Genomic DNA, 21636 nt, shown 5'->3' with positions numbered 1-21636 from the left:
GAGCCACTACTGCTACATTGGGTAATGCACATATAATTGCAGTTGTAATGCCTAGACAGTGAAGTGTTTTGTCTAAATCTAATCCTAAACTAAAGCAAGGGTGGTGAGTTTCAACATATTATATTATATGAATTGCTGTAGTTTTGCTTCTCTGCTTCCCTACTGTTATTGTAACAGTTGGCCGGATGGTCAAGGCTCCAAGAATTGACAAAGTCCAAGAATGTAGATTTTCCGTATTTTATTTACCACCAAAACTAATAAAACAGTCCCATGCAGGATTTTTAACATAATACTTCAAGAAATAAATAATACTGGCCAAAAATACACTTTCAAAAACAGAAAGTAAGATATAAACACTTGATAACTAAACAAAAAAAGAACTACGATACTGTTACAGGCAATGCCTCTTTCCCAGAGGCCCTGGCAGCTCTCCCATGGTGTTGTCCACCTGTTAGTCTCAAGCAAACTGAGCATTTTCCACTCTGAGCATTTTGAGCTCAACAATTCCAGCCTCCCTTATATAACAGGTGAGACCCACCCACAATTAGTAATTGGCATCATCATAAACTCAGACAATGCTGACCATGGCCCATGAGGTAGACTGACTACACAATTACATATTTTCTGAACAAACTTGAAATGCATTTCAAGGCATCAAATGATTCACAAAACAATTACCATAACATTTTAAAATACAGATAATATACAGCCTGCAACACTGGCTGCCATACATCAAATCATCATAAGTCAATCATAGAAAAGTTATGAAAAAACAAGAGAGTCTATTACTAGTGTGGCAGTCAGTACTTGGGGGGAAAACTTGAATTATTTTTAGTATAAAAATGGGTTCCAGAATTATAACAACTAGTCCATACCCGTGGGGGGATATGCGCACATGATCTGGCAACCCGGGAGGCAGTTCGTCCCCTAGCTTGCGGTGCCATCCCACAGCTGGGCAGCCATAACCATGGCGACATGGTTTTACACAAAAACGCTAATAAACAGCTGATATTTGGTGTAGGATGATGTAAGTGTTGTGGGTGTAAAATTTCTTGTGCACTAACATAACAAGCATAGCACCTCCACTCATTATTTTTCACACCTTTTATACATTCAAATATTTGCAAATATGTATATATCGGGTGCCAGAGGTTTTTTAAAACAGGGTACATCCAGTGCCAGTGTTTCTTACCGTTAACGGTGATGTTTTCAGAGCTGTAGAAGCCTCCACGAGGACCCGGGTGTAAACAAAGGGTGTCTGGGCGATGGTCGAGGGTCCTGTCTAACGACTGGAACAATAATATTTCTAACGCAATCCGCCATTGCAGAGTGATCGCGCGTTGAAAATGGCTTGTTTTCACCACTGTAAAAAAGTATGGCGATATGGACCTTTTTCTCAAGATCCTATCATTGGAGCGGATGGAAGTGACGTTTTTCGGACTGGATTCACATCCGTCCATTCCATTTTACAGGGTCCTCGGATCATTCCTAAGTTGCGTGAGAGCGCCCCTTGTGGAAAAAAAGGATGGATTTGACGTTTTTGGCACTAAATGTGTTAATATTCAGTGGGGCTCGCACCAGGCTGAGCAATTTTTTTTTAAATTAAAGTCAAATATTTCAAAGAATATAAACTGAAAAAGAAAAAAGAAAACGTCAAGGTTTCAGCCCGATCCAAGCTCCATGTGAAAAATAAGTGAAGGATGACAGCCTGGGAAAAAAAGACAGGGTCCAGTAACAGAATGGCTTCATGTGGATCTTGGACTTCCTGTGGCCAATCTATGACATCAGTTACATATCGTCGCTAACGCCCTACTTGATCATACTACAGCATCACACAAAAGTATCAAAAGTAGCGACAAGCTTGCAGATCTGACTGTTGACGCTCCTGTACAGCCTCATTGTCTTAGTTGTGCCCTGTGCTCTGTCAGGTATGGCATGGTTCATGTTGAAGGGAGTAGTAGGTTATGTGACTACAGGCAAAACATCCAGACAGAGTTGGTCTGTCGCCGAAGGTCTGGAGCATGCACGTGCACACATAGACATGAAAGGGGGCTTGAGCCCCTGCACTTTTACCCGTCGGTAAAAAAATGCCCTCTCCAGACTGAAAAAAAAGAACAGAAAAAAATAACAAAAAATAATTTCAACTGCCCCTAGCGGCCTAACAGTAAGGCAGACGGAAATGGCAGTGGATGTATTGGATGCAGCTCAAAGTGAACTTTCCTCAGGTATCTAGTTTGTCTACCTTCGTAGCCTGTGTTATTAAAGAAAAACGGGCGACAATGGCCAAAACTCAATCGAAAATCTGCGATCGAAACCCAGCAAAGGTTTTTGCTGTTTTCAAGATGTTTTGGCCATTATCTCTGGAACTGAAAGGTCCAATCTGCTCAGTTCAAAGCTTGTTGGATGCGTGACTTTAAGGACATTAAGCATGCAATGATACATTTTCGGGTTTTTGGGCCTAAAAGTATGGTAATTGTTTGTTAAAAAAATCCAGTAGGTGCCCTTTTGAAATTCCAGCCCCTGCCTCTCCAAATCGCTCTGCACGTCCCTGGTCTGGAGCTTTGGCACCAGTTATCTGTGGATCATTGGGTTGAGTTCAGGCCAACAATTTACAGGCTCGGGCTGGGTTCAGGCCAATAATTTGTGCAAATCAACCCCACAGGTTACACTGTGGTGTACAAGAGATATTGATGAGATAATCCAGAGTGGATTGAGAATTGGAACAACTCTGTCTGGATTTCTTCACGGTGGTCACAAAGACACAAGGCTGTACGGGGATGTGGACAGTCAAAACTTGCCCAAGCATGGAGTTTTAAGGCCTTAGATATGTCATAGTAAGTGACTGCTGTCACAGACTGACCACATGAAGTCCTACATGCTGCCATGCTGTTATTTGACCCTGTCTCCCCCCCCCCCCTGGCTGGCATTCTTCACTTATTTTTCACATGGAGCTTGTTGCCCAGCTGAAAACGTTTTATTATTATTTTGACATATTAAGTTTAATTTTATAAATTATCTTATACTGGAAGGAGATTTTGTGTTTTTTCCTCTTTTTTTCTTACTGCTCTGTTATGGAATCATTTTCACATTTGGTGAATTCATAATCTCACATACACCGCCCGCCCCCGCTGTGTCGCCATATCATGGCAAGATGAGAGCCAAAAATAATAACACAGTGCTTTATTTTGGGCACCTCCAATATCCCTCTGGAGTTCTTTAAACATCCATGGAGAAAATACATGGTTTATTAATCATTTTACAATCTTTTTATAATGGAAGTACATTTTGTGTTTTTTCCCTCTTTTTTTTTTTGCTGCTCTGTTATGGTTAAAAAAAAAAGCCAAAGTAACATAGTTAGAGGTAATAACTGTGCTTTCATCAACCATGGAGGCCTATTGGGCACAGGTCCAATATCCCTCCACCAATCTGTATTGCCTTGTTTTGGCTTTGAAACTTTAAGCCTTATTGACCAGAACAGTGTTACATTTCTTGTATGTTTATCTGGGATGCATGATGTGGATATTTAACACTTAGGCCCCGTGTCTACCAAGATGTTTTTTTCCTTAGCGCAGCGCATGTTTTTAATTGTTTAAAACCGGAGCGCTGCATTTTTGGAAACTCCAGCAGCTTGGCGTTGCGCTGGGCATTTTATTTGCGCTCACGCTGGAAGCGCTTTTAGGCGAGCGCCTTGGCGTTTTCAGCTGAGAAAAAATCCCAGTGGACACAGGGCCTTACAGTGCCTTTGAATCGGTACTCCAGCTTTCTCTCTCCCACTCGTATCTTATCTTTGGTATATTTCGCCCACTTACTCCCTGGCATTGGACGCAAACTGGATTGTTAAACAATCTCAAAACCAATAATGAGCGGACTTGACAACTTTTTTCCCCCTCGTTTTATATTCTTTTATATTCTTTTTTTATATTTTATATTCTTTCATTTTGTATTTTTTGTCCTGGTTGGCGTCCTTATCAATGGCAATGCCATTATTGTACATTGTCTTGTTTGTCTTCGTGCCCTGGTTGTGCTACTTAGAAGTCAAACAAAACAAACACACTTCTTTAAAACTTATTTCCAACTTACATGTCCAAAATGGCTGCCTAGTAAAGTACAGCGTTCGCATCACAAACGATTAAAAGCCGAACCACGGTTTTGATATGGTTACACTTCATTGCTGCCCTCTATTTTGTTCAAATGTTCTTCCGTTTGGTTCTTCTTGGGGGTGGCGTCCTCCTCCTCCTCGTTCCCCGATACCCCCTTGCTGCCCTTGAAGACCTCGTCGGGGTCAACATAGGTGTAGAAGTGGGCCATGATGGAGAAAATGAAGCACACGGCCACCGAGAGTATGGCAAACAACAAGAACTCCACCCACTGTTCCAGACCTGCCCCTTCTGCCACGATTAGCACTATGATGTTCCCAAAGGCAATGGTGATAAGATAACCAGCCTGCAGGACTGACTTCATGCTAGCCGGGGCCTGTGAGTAGGAGAATTCCAGGCCTGTGATGGAGAACAAGACCTCTCCGGCTGTTATCAGGACATACATGGGGACCTGCCACGCAATGTGAACATTGCTGGCCTTCACATCCTCCATCCTGTGCGCCTCAAGCTTACCTGATTTCTCCAACAGGAGCACAGTGTAGGTGGCTCCAAAGTCTAGCTGGCCGAGGTCAAGAGAGGAGCAACTCTTTGATTCCATGTGACATTTAACGTCTGGATACCGTTTCCTAGTCACAGTCTTGTAAGGAGACGGATCATAGTTGGCAGGCACCTGGAAGTCCTTCTCCTCTCTAACAGTTAGGGTCACTGCCTCAGACTGTGTGTTGATGAACCTCAAAAGAGGGTCCCCACTTGCACTTTTCTCTGTATGGTCTTTCACAAGTTCACACAAGACTCCAGTGGCACCACGATATAAGATGAGAGTGTGGGCTTCCTGCGCTGTGAAGGTCTGAGTGCACTCAGATGTTCCATTGAGGCCATTTAAAGTGACCTCCATTTTCAGTTCCTTAATGGGTCCTCCTAATGGAAGCCTTACATATTCAGAAGGGTCCTGAAGGTATCCGATTGGCATTTTGAACAGGTCACTTTCTGGGATCTTTAGAGTGACATCATTCTCTGCCAGGTTAAAGACCTGTAGGAGACATTCCCCTGGAGGTGCAGGCTCCACCATTGTTTTCACAACATTCACCTCCACCATCATGGCTACTCCAAAGGCCAACGCTGCAAAGATCATACCAGTAGACATCTTCCTTAGGGGTGTGACCTTGATTTTGCAGAAGCCAATGAGGGGGTATATGATGAAGTCAAACATGGGCACCATCAGAAGAATGAGCAGAGGATTGATCATTTGCATTTGGTCAGGTTTCAGGTTGAAATGGTCTCCAAAAGCCATGTTCATCCTGGTGGCTTGGAGTGTCCAACGTGAACCTTGCTGATCAAAGAGAGCCCAGAACATGGGAAAAGGGATGAAGAGGACAAGAACGTTCAGAATCATCTTTATCTCTTTGATCAGACGGCTCGAGTACTTTTCCTCAGCCCAGTCCAGCCAGTGTTCCCTTTGTGGGTCATTCTTTGACCTCTTCCTGCGGTTGCTGATGGCAAACTGAATGCACTTGCAGACATCCAGCAAGACATTTCCCTGAGGAGGATCCTTTTTGTACAATCCACTGCCAGCGACGAACACAACTAAAGCCACGATCATTAGAGCTGCAGGAATTCCAAATGCCAGAGCGTAGCAGTCACCTCCGAAGCATGTCACATCACCTCTCAGTAGTGGTGTAATGACAGTTGATAAAAGACCGCCAGCATTGATTGCCATGTAGAAAATAGAGAAAAACCTAGCCCTTTCAATCACATTTTCCTCATCAAACTGGTCTCCTCCAAATGCTGCCACACATGGTTTGATCCCACCCGTGCCAAAACCAATGAGAATCAGACCTAAAACGGACAGCGCAACGTGCGTTGTCCCGTCCCCCAGTGTGGGAATGGCCCCAACAGACTTGAACAAATGGCCGATGACATAGACTATTGATAGGTAAATGATAGTCTTGAACTTGCCAAGCCAGGAGTCGGCAATGATAGCCCCCAGTACAGGTGTGAAGTAACAGAGGCTGGAGAAGCCATGGTAGACAGCCGTGGAGAGGTTCTTGTTCCATTTCAAGTAGCTCAGAAAGTAGAGCATCAGCACCGTTTTCATGCCATAGAAGGAGAAGCGTTCACAGAACTCATTCACCACTATGAACACGGTGCTGAGCGGGTAATTGGTCCCAAATAGTTTCTTCGCCATGACTACAGTTGTTAGGTTCTTACTGTCGCATCAATAAGTCTTGATTAAACATCCAAATCCGTCACATCCGTCGTCTCAGAAAGAAGGTATTCCAAATGTACTGTATATTTATAAACCAGCCTGGTTCATCTATGACGAAGGCACTACGACATCAATACTGTGACGTCAGCCATCTCCATATGTCAGTAAGATATCAGTCTGAAACGAGTGCCATTAACTCATTATATAATTATAATAATGACTATTTATAATATAAAGTGGACAGGACAGGACTCACCCAAGTGAAAAAATAATGTATTTTTTTTTTGTGCTAAAGTATACTTTTAGCACAATAAGTATGTTAATTGTCAATTTGAACTTTCTTCAAAGCATACTAACAGTGCATTTTTTGCCAAAATATATTTTATAGCAAATATAATCAGAGTGCATTCAAAAATATATTTCTACAATGCACATTAAATGTCAACATTAATTAATTTGTCATTTAGCACATTTGTTAAAAGTGTATTAAACAAAAAAAAAAAATTTAATTAAATAGAAATGTACTTTTCAAAAGTCTATTCATATAATGTTTATTTTTTGTTTAACTTAAGTACATTTAATGTTAAGTATATTTTAAATGATTGTGTTTTAAGTGCTTTTATAGTATATTCATAGCAAATTATCCTCAATATGCACTTAATTTAAGATATACTGTAATATGCTTATTAAAAGTATACTTTTCACAAAAGCTATTAAAACTATGTTCAAGTATATATTTTTGTAAGTATGTTAATGCCTATTTTATTGAAGTTTCACTTAAGTACTACTTCGTAAAAGTACACTTTTCATCAGTGTATTTATAGTATAAGGCTGAAAAAATATAGTGAAAAAGAAGTATACTTAAAGTTTGCTTTTAAGTATAATTATTTTTTTAAGTTTTTAATTTTAAGTATACTATTTTGAATATGTTCCTGGATGCTATTAGTAATTTATTTCTTAACATTATACTTGTAATATACTTGTTTTAAAGTGCATTCAATATATTTTTCTACAAAGCACATTGAATACTAACATAAATTAATTTGTAATTTAGCACTTTTTTCTAAAAAGTTTACTTATGTGCTTTGTAAAAAAATACATTTTGAATGCACTTTAAAACAAGTATATTACAAGTATAATTTTAATAAGTATATTACTCCTGGATGCTTTTAGTAATATACTTCTTAACAGAATACATGGTATTCAGTATGGTAGTGTTGGGTAGCAGTCATCCCATAGCTTGCGGGGCTGTGTAACCATGGCGACGGAACCTCCGGCGTTGACTTAAAAACGCTAATAAACAGCGTACATTTGGGGAAAGTGAAAAACGGGTGTTGGCGGTGCACATGCTGATGGTTAATGGCCATGTGTAAATGCAGATCAATTGCTCCAGCCACTGAGGAGAACCGGGCAGAAGAGATTTGGGGACAGACAGACAGAGCTTTTTTTAATTATTGGAGGATAAACATGGATGCCAGAAACCGAATCTGCTGTGTAAATGGCTTCTATTAGCCTACAATTAGTTTTCCTTTGAGGCCATAGCTGAGTGGTTAGTGAGTCCGCCTAGGGAGCCAGAGGCCCTGGTTGCCGCAGGTTCGATTCCCGGCCAGGCCAGCATATGTGTCGATGAAATGAAATTTGTCCCTGAGCAAGACTCTTAACCCCTAATTGCTCACAGGTTCTCATTGGAAACAAGACCGCAAGGACTTTCATGAACGACCTGTTAAAAGGAATTATCCTATACTATACTGTAGGTGGAATCAAAAACAAAAAGGAATAGAAAATGAATGGGTAATGTTGATGGGTAACATTTTGTGTTTTGTCCTCTTTTTTTGTTGCTGCTCTGTGATGGTTTAATGTGAATATTTGTCACATGGTGAATTCATAAACTCACATACAGCAACCACCCTGTCGTGTTGCCATATCTGGGCAAGATGACAGAGATCCACAAAAGAAAAGAAGCCATCAATGTAATAATAGTCAGTGGTTGTGTACTATAATGACTGAAGCTGGATGGTGACATGGTCCATTAGTTAGAACAGCATCTTTTAAACATTTTGTCATCCTTCACTTATTTTCTCACATGGAGCTTGGATCGGGCTGAAACCAGTGTTGCCAGCTTTTGCAGGAGAAACAAGTGAAGTGACCAGGTCTAACATAACAAGCCCAAAAGACTGTGACTCTTAAAAAAAAAAAAACTAGTTACAGACGTAATAACTGTGCTTTCATCAACCATGGGGCCTATTGGGCACCTCCAATCCATCCATCTGGAGTTCTTTGAACAAACATGAAGAAATTACATGGTTTATTAATTCAGTGCATTTAGTCTGAATTATTTTGAGTTCTTTAGCACAAATATATCCAATACATTTGCCGAGATGTGCTGAAGACTTGCCCTTTTTTCAACGTTTTATATTATTTGACATATTACGTTTAATTTCATAAAATGTTTTATAATGGAAGAACATTTTGTGTTTTTTCCTCTTTTTTTGTTGCTGCTCTGTTATGGTTTAATGTGAATATTTTTCACATTTGGTGAATTCATATTCTCATTTCTCACATACACCGACCACCCTGTCGTGTCACCATATCTGGGCAAGATGACAGAGATCCACAAAAAAAAAAGAGCCATTAATGTAATAGTCAGTGGTTCTTGTGTACTATAATGGCTGAAGCTGGATGGTGACATGGTCCATTAGTTAGAACAGCATCTTTTAAACATTTTGTTATCCTTCACTTATTTTCTCACATGGAGCTTGGATCGGGCTGAAACCAGTGTTGCCAGCTTTTGCAGGAGAAACAAGTGAAGTGACCAGGTCTATCATAACAAGCCCAAAAGACTGTGACTCTTTAAAAAAAAAAGACAAAGTAACATAGTTATAGGTAATAACTGTGCTTTCATCAACCATGGGGCCTATTGGGCACAGGTCCAATATCCCTCTGGAGTTTTTTGAACATGTATGGACAAATGATATGGTTTATTAATTCAGTGCATTTGGTTTGAATTATTTTGAGTTCTTTGGCACAATTAGATCCAATACATTTGCTGAGATGGTCAAGAGAACTTATGGATGTATGTGACAGGATACAGTATGTAGGCTCACCAATCTGTATTGCCTTGTTTTGGCTTTGAGACTATCAGCATTATTGACCAGAACAGTGTTACATTTCTTGTTAATTATCTGGGATGCATGACGTGTATATTTCACACACATATTTTTTCCTTAGCGCAGCGCATGTAATTGTTTAAAACCGGATTTTTGAAAACTCCAGCAGCTTGGCGTTGTGCTGGGAATTTAACTTGCATGCACGGGCGGCGCTTTCCTCTGCCTGCCGAAAGCTAAAATATTTTGAAGTTGGGTGCCTGGAAGCGCTTCTAGGCGAGCGACTTGGCGTTTTCAGCTGAGAAAAAAAGCCCAGTGGACACAGGGCCTTGCAGTGCCTTTGAATCGGCCTTACATTCCTTTAATCCAACTCTTTATATTAATGTGTATTTCGTTACTTACTTACTTACTCCCTGGCATTGGTAGCAAACTGGATAATTAAACAATCAAAACCAATAATAAGCGGACTTGACAACTTTTTTTCTCCCTTGTTTTATATTCTTTTTTTTACATTTTATATTCTTTCATTTTATATTTTTGTCCTGGCTGGCGTCCTTATCAACGGCAACGTCATTATTGTACATTGTCTTGTATGTCTTCATGCCCTGGTTGTGCTACTTAGAAGTCAAAACAAAACAAACACACTTCTTTACAACTCATTTCCAACGTCCAATTGTTCCAATGTCCAAAATGGAACCACGGTTTTGATATGGTTACACGTCATTGCTGCCCTCTATTTTGTTCAAATCTACATCTTCCGTTTGGTTCTTCTTGGGGTTGTCCTCCTCCTCCTCGTTCCCCGATACCCCCTTGCTGCCCTTGAAGACCTCGTCGGGGTCAACATAGGTGTAGAAGTGGGCCATGATGGAGAAAATGAAGCACACGGCCACCGAGAGTATGGCAAACAACAAGAACTCCACCCACTGTTCCAGACCTGCCCCTTCTGCCACGATTAGCACTATGATGTTCCCAAAAGCAATGGTGAGAAGATAACCAGCCTGCACGACTGACTTCATGCTAGCCGGGGCCTGTGAGTAAGAGAATTCCAGGCCTGTGATGGAGAACATGACCTCTCCGGCTGTTATCAGGACATACATGGGGACCTGCCACGCAATGTGAACATTGCTGGCCTTCACATCCTCCATCCTGTGCGCCTCAAGCTTACCTGATTTCTCCAACAGGAGCACAGTGTAGGTGGCTCCAAAGTCTAGCTGGCCGAGGTCAAGAGAGGAGCAACTCTTTGATTCCATGTGACATTTAACGTCTGGATACCGTTTCCTAGTCACGGTCTTGTAAGGAGACGGATCATAGTTGGCAGGCACCTGGAAGTCCTTCTCCTCTCTAACAGTTAGGGTCACTGCCTCAGACTGTGTGTTGATGAACCTCAAAAGAGGGTCCCCACTTGCACTTTTCTCTGTGTGGTCTTTCACAAGTTCACACAAGACTCCAGTGGCACCACGATATAAGATGAGAGTGTGGGCTTCCTGCGCTGTGAAGGTCTGAGTGCACTCAGATGTTCCATTGAGGCCATTTAAAGTGACCTCCATTTTCAGTTCCTTAACGGGTTTCCCTAATGGAAGCCTTACATATTCAGAAGGGTCCTGAAGGTATCCGATTGGCATTTTAAACAGGTCACTTTCTGGGATCTTTAGAGTGACATCATTCTCTGCCAGGTTAAAGACCTGTAGGAGACATGCCCCTGGAGGTGCAGGCTCCACCATTGTTTTCACAACATTCACCTCCACCATCATGGCTACTCCAAAGGCCAACGCTGCAAAGATCATACCAGTAGACATCTTCCTTAGGGGTGTGACCTTGATTTTGCAGAAGCCAATGAGGGGGTATATGATGAAGTCAAACATGGGCACCATCAGAAGAATGAGCAGAGGATTGATCATTTGCATTTGGTCAGGTTTCAGGTTGAAATGATCTCCAAAAGCCATGTTCATCCTGGTGGCTTGGAGTGTCCAACGTGAACCTTGCTGATCAAAGAGAGCCCAGAACATGGGAAAAGGGATGAAGAGGACAAGAACGTTCAGAATCATCTTTATCTCTGTGATCAGACGGCTTGAGTACTTTTCCTCAGCCCAGTCCAGCCAGTGTTCCCTTTGTGGATCAGTCTTTGACCTCTTCCAGCGGTTGCTGATGGCAAACTGAATGCACTTGCAGACATCCAGCAAGACATTTCCCTCAGGAGGATCCTTTTTGTACAATCCACTGCCAGCGACGAACACAACTAAAGCCACGATCATTAGAGCTGCAGGAATTCCAAATGCCAGAGCGTAGCAGTCACCTCCGAAGCATGTCACATCACCTCTCAGTATTGGTGTAATGACAGTTGATAAAAGGCTGCCAGCATTGATCGCCATGTAGAATATAGAGAAAAACCTAGCCCTTTCAATCACATTTTCCTCATCAAACTGGTCTCCTCCAAATGCTGCCACACATGGTTTGATCCCACCCGTGCCAAAACCAATGAGAATCAGACCTAAAACGGACAGCGCAACGTGCGTTGTCCCGTCCCCCAGTGTGGGAATGGCCCCAACAGACTTGAACAAATGGCCGATGACATAGACTATTGATAGGTAAATGATAGTCTTGAACTTGCCAAGCCAGGAGTCGGCAATGATAGCCCCCAGTATAGGTGTGAAGTAACAGAGGCTGGAGAAGCCATGGTAGACAGCCGTGGAGAGGTTCCTGTCCCATTTCAAGTAGCTCAGAAAGTAGAGCATCAGCACCGTTTTCATGCCATAGTAGGAGAAGCGTTCACAGAACTCATTCACCACTATGAACACGGTGCTGAGCGGGTAATTGGTCCCAAATAGTTTCTTCGCCATGACTACAGTTGTTAGGTTCTTACTGTCGCATCAATAAGTCTTGATTAAACATCCAAATCCGTCGCATCCGTCGTCACAGAAAGAAGGTATTCCAAATGTACTGTATATTTATAAACCAGCCTGGTCCATCTATGACGAAGGTACTACGACATCAATACTGTGACGTCAGCCATCTCCATATTTCAGTAAGATATCAGTCCGAATCGAGTGCCATTGACTCTCATTATAAAATAATAATAATAATAATATCATTATATAATAATAATAATAATATATTTGATATTCATTTTTAAATGGAATCACATATGAATGCCCAGAGTGTTCCAAAGTGGACAGAGTGCTCATTGTTGCTAGGTTCGATCCCCTGCGTTATTAGTACACATAGCCCAACTGAAATATTTTACGGATAACAACTAGGGATGTCCGATATTATCGGCCTCCCAATATTATCGGCCGATATTAGCATAAAAATTGATATCGGGACAATATCGGTATCGGTTTTTGAAAAAAAAAAAAAAGTTTTGTTTTTTTTGTTTTTTTTGCTTTATAAATAAGTTACAGGAGTTCTTACTGTATATGGTCTGTGTGATATGAAATTTGAGCTTACTCTAATCACAATAATCCCCGCATATATCGGTATCGGTTGATATCGGTATCGGTAATTAAGAGTTGGACAATATCGGTATATCGGTTATCGGTAAAAAAGCCAATATCGGACAACCCTAATAACAACAATAAACATGAATGCCAGAAACCGAATCTGCTGTGTAAATGGCTTCTATTAGCCTACAATTAGTTTTCCTTTGAGGACCTACTATACTGCAGGTGGAATCAAAAGCAAAAAGGAATACAAAATGAATGGGTAATGTTTATGGGTAACATTTTGGTTCTTGTGTGTGACCCTGTTAGATGCACGCTGACCCCGGACAACGAAATGGCGTAAGAAGAATCTGTGTCGCTCACTTCCATGTCACTTCATTTTTAGGCACCGCAATACATTTAATATAGCTTTATCTCATAGTGTATCACCTAGCTTTATGCATGGCCTCAGCTTAATTATCTCCTTGTATTTTAAACCTTCAGATTTACTTTTTCCTTCTCCATTGCATACCTTTGAATGCTTTTAGTTTTTTTCTTTATTATTAGGCTCCTGATAATACTAAAGGTGCTATAGATAACATGTATCCACTGGATATGACACTACACCTCCCCCTTCACACCACAACACATCTGTTGCTCGAAGCACACACACCCTCCAGTGGTTACAGTCAAACTCTTCCATTTGTCCCCATACACTAACTGGCCACCAGTGAGAGCCCTGATTGCTGAGGATACCCCGTGGTACCAATATTATTATCGACTCAATCATCTCCTTCACATTTATACCTCTTAATGTACCATCACCCTCTAAAGCTTATGATGATCTCCGGCTCTGAATCTGTGGGGGTCTTTAGTGATATGTTTAACATATATACAGTACAAGTGTGGTTCACATAAATGTTACTACGATTACTTTGATCACAGAATTGCTCAAGCAAAGGCAGGGTGAGCCACCCTTCTTTAATAATGGTGTCCTCCTCCTCAAATCCAGGGTATTCATTTAACTCTGACACAAGTAGGCCTCTAGTTTGAGGGTGGTACACTGGTGCACTCGTCCTAAACCTACCCAGTGCACTGTTTTTTTTTTTTTAATCTAAATCGGTGCAGAGATGTCCAAATATTGTTAGCTGAAATGGTCATCCTGCCAGTGATATTCTGCTGACAGTGTGCAAGTTTGACATTAAAGACAGCCAAATCTAACCAGCAAACAAATATGACTTCCCAGAACCACAGACCCATAATCAAATTGTAAACTGAAATGCAATAGAAGTCAGTGTTCTTTTGGAGGGTTGTCCTTTTTCATTACAATTCTCTTCTGCTGGGTCAAACCTCCGAACACAACAATCGTGCTGCTGATGAACGTCACTGCCCGTAAACGTGAGGCCTCAGAGTTAAATCTTCACTCCAGATTTTTTACTGAGTCTCCGCCTTATTGTGCGTTTCCACTTTGTGTCTGGCTGTCCATCACATTCAGTGTCTTTGGTATTTAAGGTATTTGTCATGCAATGTTAAAACATTTTAAATAAAAATCCACATTTTGTTATCTCAAAAATGCAAACCCAGGATCTTTGGTGGAGTAGAACACACTCGGAGGTAAAACGTAATACCTTACTTTTTTGTCTCGTAGAATGTATGAACTTTACACAGTTCATTTTTACAGCAGTAGACTTCCAGACAGGAGCAGCTAAATCCTCATTGTATACGCCGTAGTACCTTATGTCAGTTGCTTGCCGACAAGAACAAATGTTCAAGCTAACAACGCGTTGTGATGCAACGGGTTGGTAGCTTGAAGATCTGCTCGTGTCAGCAACACCATCATCGGGACTATAAATAAAGCGTAACCTTCCAACAGCAAATTGTTCCTACTTGTAAGTGTATCTTCCTTATGGGTGTTTGGACTGTCTCTTCCAGGACTCCAGCCAACTGGGTTTGCTCAAGGAACTGCTGGACCTGCAGAAAGACATGGTGGTAATGTTGCTGTCTCTCCTTGAAGGTAAGCTTGACCTTCGCATAGGGACCATTTGCACAAATATTTAATTATTTATATCAAAATAACATCACAAATAATTCTCAAACATGTGACTAATAACTCGAAAAAGTGGTCCTGGGAGCACAGGTGTCCGCCAGGTCAGGTAGGTTATTGTGGGCCAGCAATGTTCGGAATGACTATAGACATAATGACCCTCATTTATCAATGGAGCGTAGAAAACTGCATATTTTTTGCCTTAAATCTGGCCGTAGGGCAACGTCAAAGTCACATTTATGAAGCGATCCTATACAGCCAATCCTACATTTCATCGGAGCTTTGATAAATCTGACGTCTGAAAACGAGCGCCATTTAAATAACACAAACTTAAAATTTTTCGAAAAGCCCCGATTTTCAGGCAAGTATGGTTACTGTAGTACAGGAGAGAGGAGTGAGTCACGAGGAGTACACAAAACAAGGTTCAAGAACACTAACTGTTAGCACAAGGAAATAACTAGGACTGAATTAGCTGGCAAAAAGCGTTACCACACACTGGAAGTTTGTGAAACGATCTGGCATCGCGTTAAGAGAAGACCATGGCCTTATAGACTGGAGGTGATGAGCTGATGGCAGACAGGTGAGGGAGATGAGGGAACTGGAAGCAGGTGTGCCAAGCTGGGAGCTGGAGCCAAGCCTACGCCGAAAACACACGGCCACTCACAAAGACACACACACACAAAGACAAACACAAAGACACTGACAGAGACTGTGACAACATTAATGGATGAAGGCTGGTGTGTTGGGAGGGTTAAATGTCCGATCTCCCGGTGGCCATGAAAAGATAACAGCGGGGCCGCTGCGCTGGTCCAAACTCCCGAAAATGCTCTCGCATAAGTGCTCGTATATTTTGAAAATAGCAGATCTACAAGCTCACAACACGTCGCATTGACACGTTGTGAGCTTGTAGATCTGCTATTTTCAAATAGCCAATGCAGCCAGATCTGCAATCTTATCTGAATGACTGTTAAAGCAGTTTGTTTAAATGAGTTTATAAAATGTTATATTTGCACAGGGATTATGTATTAGTATATATACATTTTGGAGTGGATATATGTGTCCAGATGCCTGTCAGACGGTGAGACAATGCTGCTCCGCAGATCTACAATGGAACAAACGCGTGCAGCCAACGTCAACAACTGCTCGCGACCTGACGTGAGATCTGAGTGGGCCGCACGCTGAAGACAAAGTCAGGATATATTGATAAATGCCGAAAGTTGCGGTGATCTCGCCGGACGCCCATTATTTGGTTTACACCGCGTTGATAAATGAGGGCCAGTGTGTACCGATTTATGTGATACTTGGACAAAATGTGTAGGAGTAAAAATCGGCCTCCTGGTGGCGCTATAATAGGCCAATACGAAAAGGGTGGCATTTCTTCCTCTGCCTTTCACAGCAATGGATGAAAATTGCATGATTCATTCATTCATCAAAACGAGCCACTCCTGCAAAGATAACAATTTTAGATAACAATGTTAGCCAATCAGGATGGAATATGAAAGATTGGACAGATCTGTGTTGATCGCGTAACATGTGCACTGATTTGTGTGATGTTTGGACAAAATAGCCAAAAGTGTGTTTTCCAAAAATCGGCCTGCTGGTGGCACTATAACAGGCCAACTGGCATCTAGGGAGTGTGTGTGCACAGTTTCATGCTGATCGGACGAACGGTGCCAGTGATTAACTGTTAACATGCAGACGGACGAACACACACACACACACACACACACCATTTGATGTAACACAGATATATGTGTTGTGATATTGAATTCATAAGAATATTGTGTATTGTGTTATTTCCTAGTGTCCATATATTTTCTTCTCTTTGCTCTTAGGCAATATTGTCAATGGCACCATTGCCAGGCAGATGGTGGACATGCTGGTGGAGTCCTCCAGCAACGTGGAAATGATCCTCAAGTTCTTCGACATGTTCCTCAAGCTCAAAGACATTTGTGCGTCCGACGCCTTCCGTGACTACGTGACCGACCCCCGCGGGTTGATCTCCAAAAAGGACTTCTCCAAGGCCATGGACAGCCAGAAGCAGTACTCTCCCGGAGAGATCCAGTTCCTGCTGTCCTGTTCAGAGGCAGATGAGAACGAGATGATCAACGTCGAGGAGTTTGCCGACCGCTTCCAGGAGCCGGCGAAGGACATCGGTTTCAACATCGCCGTGTTGCTGACCAACCTGTCGGAGCACGTCCCCCACGACACCCGCCTACAGAACTTCATAGAGCAGGCCGACAACGTGCTGAACTACTTCCGCCCCTTCCTAGGACGTATCGAGATCATGGGCGCCAGCAGGAAGATTGAGCGTATATACTTTGAGATCAGCGAGGACAACCGCAACCAGTGGGAGATGCCCCAGGTCCGAGAGTCCAAACGGGCGTTCATCTTTGATGTGATCAACGAGGGTGCAGAGAGCGAGAAGATGGAGATGTTTGTCAACTTTTGTGAGGACACCATCTTTGAGATGAACATTGCTGCATCGATTTCTGAGCCGGAGGGCGAGGTGGAAGAGGAGGACGATGAGGAGGAGGAGGGAGGTGGGGCAGAAGAAGGTGGAGAGGGTGACGACGACAACGGAGAAGGGAAGGAGTCCAGCTCAGCTTTTGCGGACTTCTTGAAGAGCGTGGTCGAATTCTTAAACATGTTCACTTTCCGCAACTTGCGGCGCCGCTACCGTAAGTTACGGAAGATGACGATCAAGGAGATGGTGGTCGGACTGGTCACCTTCTTCTACACAGTCCTGATGGGCATCCTGATGTTCGTCTACACCATATGCAAGGGATTCTTCATGCTCATATGGAAGGTTCTGTTTGGCGGAGGCTTAGTGGAAGGCGCCAAGAAGATGACAGTGACCGAGATCCTTGCCAGCATGCCTGACCCTACGCAGGATGAGGTCCATGGGGACCTACCCCCTGAGCCAGGGGCCAAGCAGGTGCAAGACACGGACGGAGCAGGGGAACAAATGGAAGGGGGAGGCGGAGAGGAGCAGGAGGAGGACGGAGAGGAAGGGGAAGGAGGCCGAATGCCTGGTTTCGACACCCCCGGGGGTCTCGGGGACTTTGGTGAGACAACAGCTGAAGAGCCCCCAACACCAGAGGGCACTCCCCTGCTCAAGAGAAAACTGGTAAGACAAATGTTTTAGTGGCCATGTATGTTTGTGTTTGTCTGTACTGGAGCAGCTGTAGTCTAACTACTACTAGTGTAACATCTTGATAGGGTTGTTGATTTGCAAGCTGCACAAACTTCAAACGATATCAGCTCATAGCAGTACATTTACTTGATGGTTGTAGTTGTACCTAACCCACAGCATGCAGCTTTTTAGTTGATTGCATGGTGATACACAATGCGACTCCCAAGCTTCTTTCTGACCTTCTTGGATGAGTTGATCAGATGATCAAAATCGATCTTTCTGACAAGATCATATTAGATTTTAGATTATTTGGTTAGTTGTTACCATTTTGGATTCAATTTGAAATCATAGGTGAAGGTTTATGAGTTTATGAGTTTATTAGGATCCCCATTAGCTGGTGCATAACAACAGCTAATCTTCCTGGGGTCCACAAATAACATAAAACATGACATTCGACAGTACATTACATTACAGCGTCAATTTTCCTTCAAACAGTGACTTTCATTTCAACCATCACATACAGCTTATTTTCTGATTCCCCATTTCCTTGGAAAGAAATTTAAAATAAACAATAATACTAATAATTTTACAGATGTCTCCTTTCACTTCTTATAAAGTAAAAATAAACAAGAACAAATACAATCCTAATCATAGCTGTGAAAGGATGTGTGTGTGTCTGTGTTAGCAAAAGTACCATATTCCTGCATGTTTAAAATTAAAATACATTTTTTTTTAAACTATATGAATGGGTGTGCTGCTGTATGTTTACCATAACCTGTCTGCTGCTTGTGTAATTATAATCTTTGAGCTTCTAGATATCTCTTCAATCGTTTTTTGAAGCTTGCTTTAGTTTTTTCTTTAGAAATCTGATCTGGCAGTGTGTTCCATGCAGCCATGGCTCTATACAGCACTGTGCTCTTCATAGACTCTGTTTTGGCTTTAGGGATTTGATAGCAACCTCTTGTGACATGTCTCGTCTTATGTGTATGGATTTTAGAGCTAGGTGTAAGTTGCTTATATAGACAGGTTGGATGTTTCAGCTCATCTATGTTTCTCAAAAAAACAAGGAGTGATACCATCAGCCTCTCGGTGACTAATGTCCAGGAGAGCTTGATATGCATTGTGTTTACATTATGCCTTGGTGTACACCTAAGTGCAAGGCGAGCTGCTCTGTTTTGAACCAGTTGCAGCTTTCCCAGGTCCCTCTTATTAGCCCCTGACCAAATCATTGAGCAGTAGTCCAGTTGTGAAAGGACTAGAGTCTCAATGACTTGTTTTGTCAGTTTCGGTGGTAAAAACACTGAGCACCTCTTGATGACAGATATATTCCTCCCCATCTTAGCCACCACTGTATCTATGTGTCTCGTCCATGATAAACTGTTCACTAGGATGAGTCCCAGGAGCTTTGTTTCCTCCACCTGCTCAACCTCTACATTATTCATCGTCAGATTCACCTGCGGTTTAGACCTTAGTACGTAATTTGTGCCAAATACAATACTTTTAGTTTTTTGAATGTTGAGCACCAATTTGTTTCTGGTCACCCATTCCGTTACTGTTTTCAGTTCTTTGTTCAGAATCTCAGTTATCTCACCTATTGTGGGAGCCTGAGTATATATTGTCGTGTCATCAGAGTACATGGAGACTTGTGCTTTTTCAAGAGCTAGTGGAAAATCATGTGTAAAGATTGAAAAGAGTAGAGGTCCTAGTGAACTTCCTTGTGGAATTCCACTCTCAACACATCTAGCACTCGAGATACTGCCATTAAAGTATACACTCTGGGTTCTGTTATATAGATAACTTTCTAGCCATGATATTGCCTTTGGGGCAAAACCATAGCACTCCAATTTGTCGAGTAAGATTCTATGGTCTATCAAATCAAAGGCAGCACTATAGTCTAATAGTACTGCTCCCACCATTTTCTTCGCATCAATCTCTTTCATCCATTGATCTGTCATTTGTGTCAGTGCTGTGGCTGTTGAGTGACCTTCTCTATACGCGTGTTGATACTCACTCATCAGACTGTTAACAGAAAAATAGCATTGTATTTGATTGAATGTAATTTTTTCTAGTAATTTGTTTAGAACTGGTGACAGGCTTATTGGTCTGCTGTTAGAGCCAGTGAAGGCATTCTTTGCATTTTTAGGGAGTGGAATGACTTTGGCTACTTTCCAGATGTGCGGGCATGTACCTTCCAGACTCATGTTAAAAATATGACAGATAGGTGCAGCAATGAGCTTGGCTACATTCTTTAATAGCTGACCGTCTAAGTTATCAATACCTGGTGGTTTATCATTATTGATTGCCAACAATAACTTTTCCACCTCTTCTGTCCTAACTTTACCCAGCTCAAAGGTGCAATTTTTATTTTTCATAATACGTTCTCTAATATTAACATAGGACGACTCGCAGCTAGATTTTGGCATTCCCTGCCTTAGCTTCTCCACTTTATCGATGAAATAATTATTAAAATAATTTGCAATATCTAGTGGTCTAGTGATGTATGCCCCCTCTGATTCAATAAAGGATGGTGTTGAGTTGTTTTTCCTACCCATGATGTTATTCAAGGTGCCCCAGAGCTTTTTTCCATCATGCTTTATATCGTTTATCTTAATCTCATAATACATTTTCTTTTTTTTCCTGTTCAGTTTTGTCACCTCATTCCTTATTTTGCAATATAATTGCCACTCAGAATGATTGCCAGGTGGAGGTGGTGGAGGTGGTGGAGGAGACTAAGGGCGGATTCAGACTGCAGGGTCCGATTGATTCGAACCGTTCCCGAGAACGATTGGCCTCTCTCAGCTGGCCAGCATTCATATTGGGCAAAATTCTTCCGTACGCGAGTACACGTCATGCAACAGTAATGGTAAATAGACTGCTATTCCACGTTCCATATGACGGAAGCATTTGAAAATTGTGGGGGGCAACTGTGGCCAACAGTTGAAGACTGTGGTTGTAGTGAGCACCAGGTATGAATATGTGTAACAGTGTGAAAGCAAAGCAGAGCATCTCAGTGCTCAGTCAACTCTCTTATTGGATGAAGATCAATAACAATGACTTGTGTTTTTATAGTTAGCTGGACCGGCAGAAGGACAGGAGGGACAGGAAGGACAGCAAGGAGAAGTAAAGGAAGGAGAAGCAGCAGCAGCAGAGACCCAGGCGGTGGAGGAGCCCCCTCAAGAGGCCGAGAAGGCAGAGTAAGTTCTCCCATATTATGAGAAGGCAGAGTAAGTTCTCCCATATTATATGAAAGTGAAGGACCAGAGCTACAATATGAGGTATCATGTTGAAGTATGTGTTTCTTGACTTGACTCTCTGAAACTGTTCTGAGAAGTCAGGCTTCAAAGCCAGACAGAAATCAAACTGTGTAAGAAACTTGATATAAATTATACAGTATATAATCTAGAAGTAAAGAAAACAGTGACAGAAATATAGGTTACAATGCATTCAAATGGTTTATTGGGTTTTATGGAGCTATTGAAAATGTTCTAAAGTAAAAACTACAAGCTTTATGTCCGTTGTCTCGCTCCCCCGAGGGGAGAGAGGTAATTGTCCAAGCTACAATTATTATGATTAATTATTAATAATAATTAGCCAATTCCTATACTTAGATTTCCTCTAAGTATAAGTATAAAA

At 41.9% G+C, this 21636-nt stretch overlaps 3 protein-coding genes across 6 annotated transcripts in view; 1 reads left to right on the top strand and 2 right to left on the bottom strand.

The window, feature by feature from the left end:
* ryr1b (ryanodine receptor 1b (skeletal)) overlaps positions 1–21636 on the top strand; it is a 148858-nt gene that overhangs the window by 114624 nt on the left and 12598 nt on the right. For all 4 annotated transcript variants that reach the window (XM_084064376.1, XM_084064374.1, XM_084064375.1 and 1 more), the window contains 3 exons: positions 14756–14837; positions 16703–17997; positions 21073–21197. In XM_084064376.1, the coding sequence (XP_083920502.1) occupies positions 14756–14837; positions 16703–17997; positions 21073–21197 (1502 nt within the window). The remainder of the gene's footprint in view (positions 1–14755; positions 14838–16702; positions 17998–21072; positions 21198–21636) is intronic.
* On the bottom strand, positions 4159–6282 carry LOC311050027 (solute carrier family 15 member 2-like; the record flags this gene model as incomplete). Its single annotated transcript, XM_084063994.1, has 1 exon — positions 4159–6282. The coding sequence occupies one exon, from the start codon at positions 6280–6282 to the stop codon at positions 4159–4161; it is 2124 nt and encodes a 707-aa protein (XP_083920120.1).
* On the bottom strand, positions 10121–12244 carry LOC311050026 (solute carrier family 15 member 2-like; the record flags this gene model as incomplete). Its single annotated transcript, XM_084063993.1, has 1 exon — positions 10121–12244. One exon carries the CDS (start codon positions 12242–12244, stop codon positions 10121–10123), a length of 2124 nt encoding a protein of 707 aa, XP_083920119.1.

This window comes from Gymnoscopelus microlampas (genome assembly GCF_963454915.1).
Source record: "Gymnoscopelus microlampas genome assembly, chromosome: 8".
In the NCBI taxonomy this organism is placed as follows: domain Eukaryota; kingdom Metazoa; phylum Chordata; class Actinopteri; order Myctophiformes; family Myctophidae; genus Gymnoscopelus; species Gymnoscopelus microlampas.
Note: the sequence above shows the minus strand (reverse complement) of the source record. Positions and strands in the feature narration are given on the sequence as shown.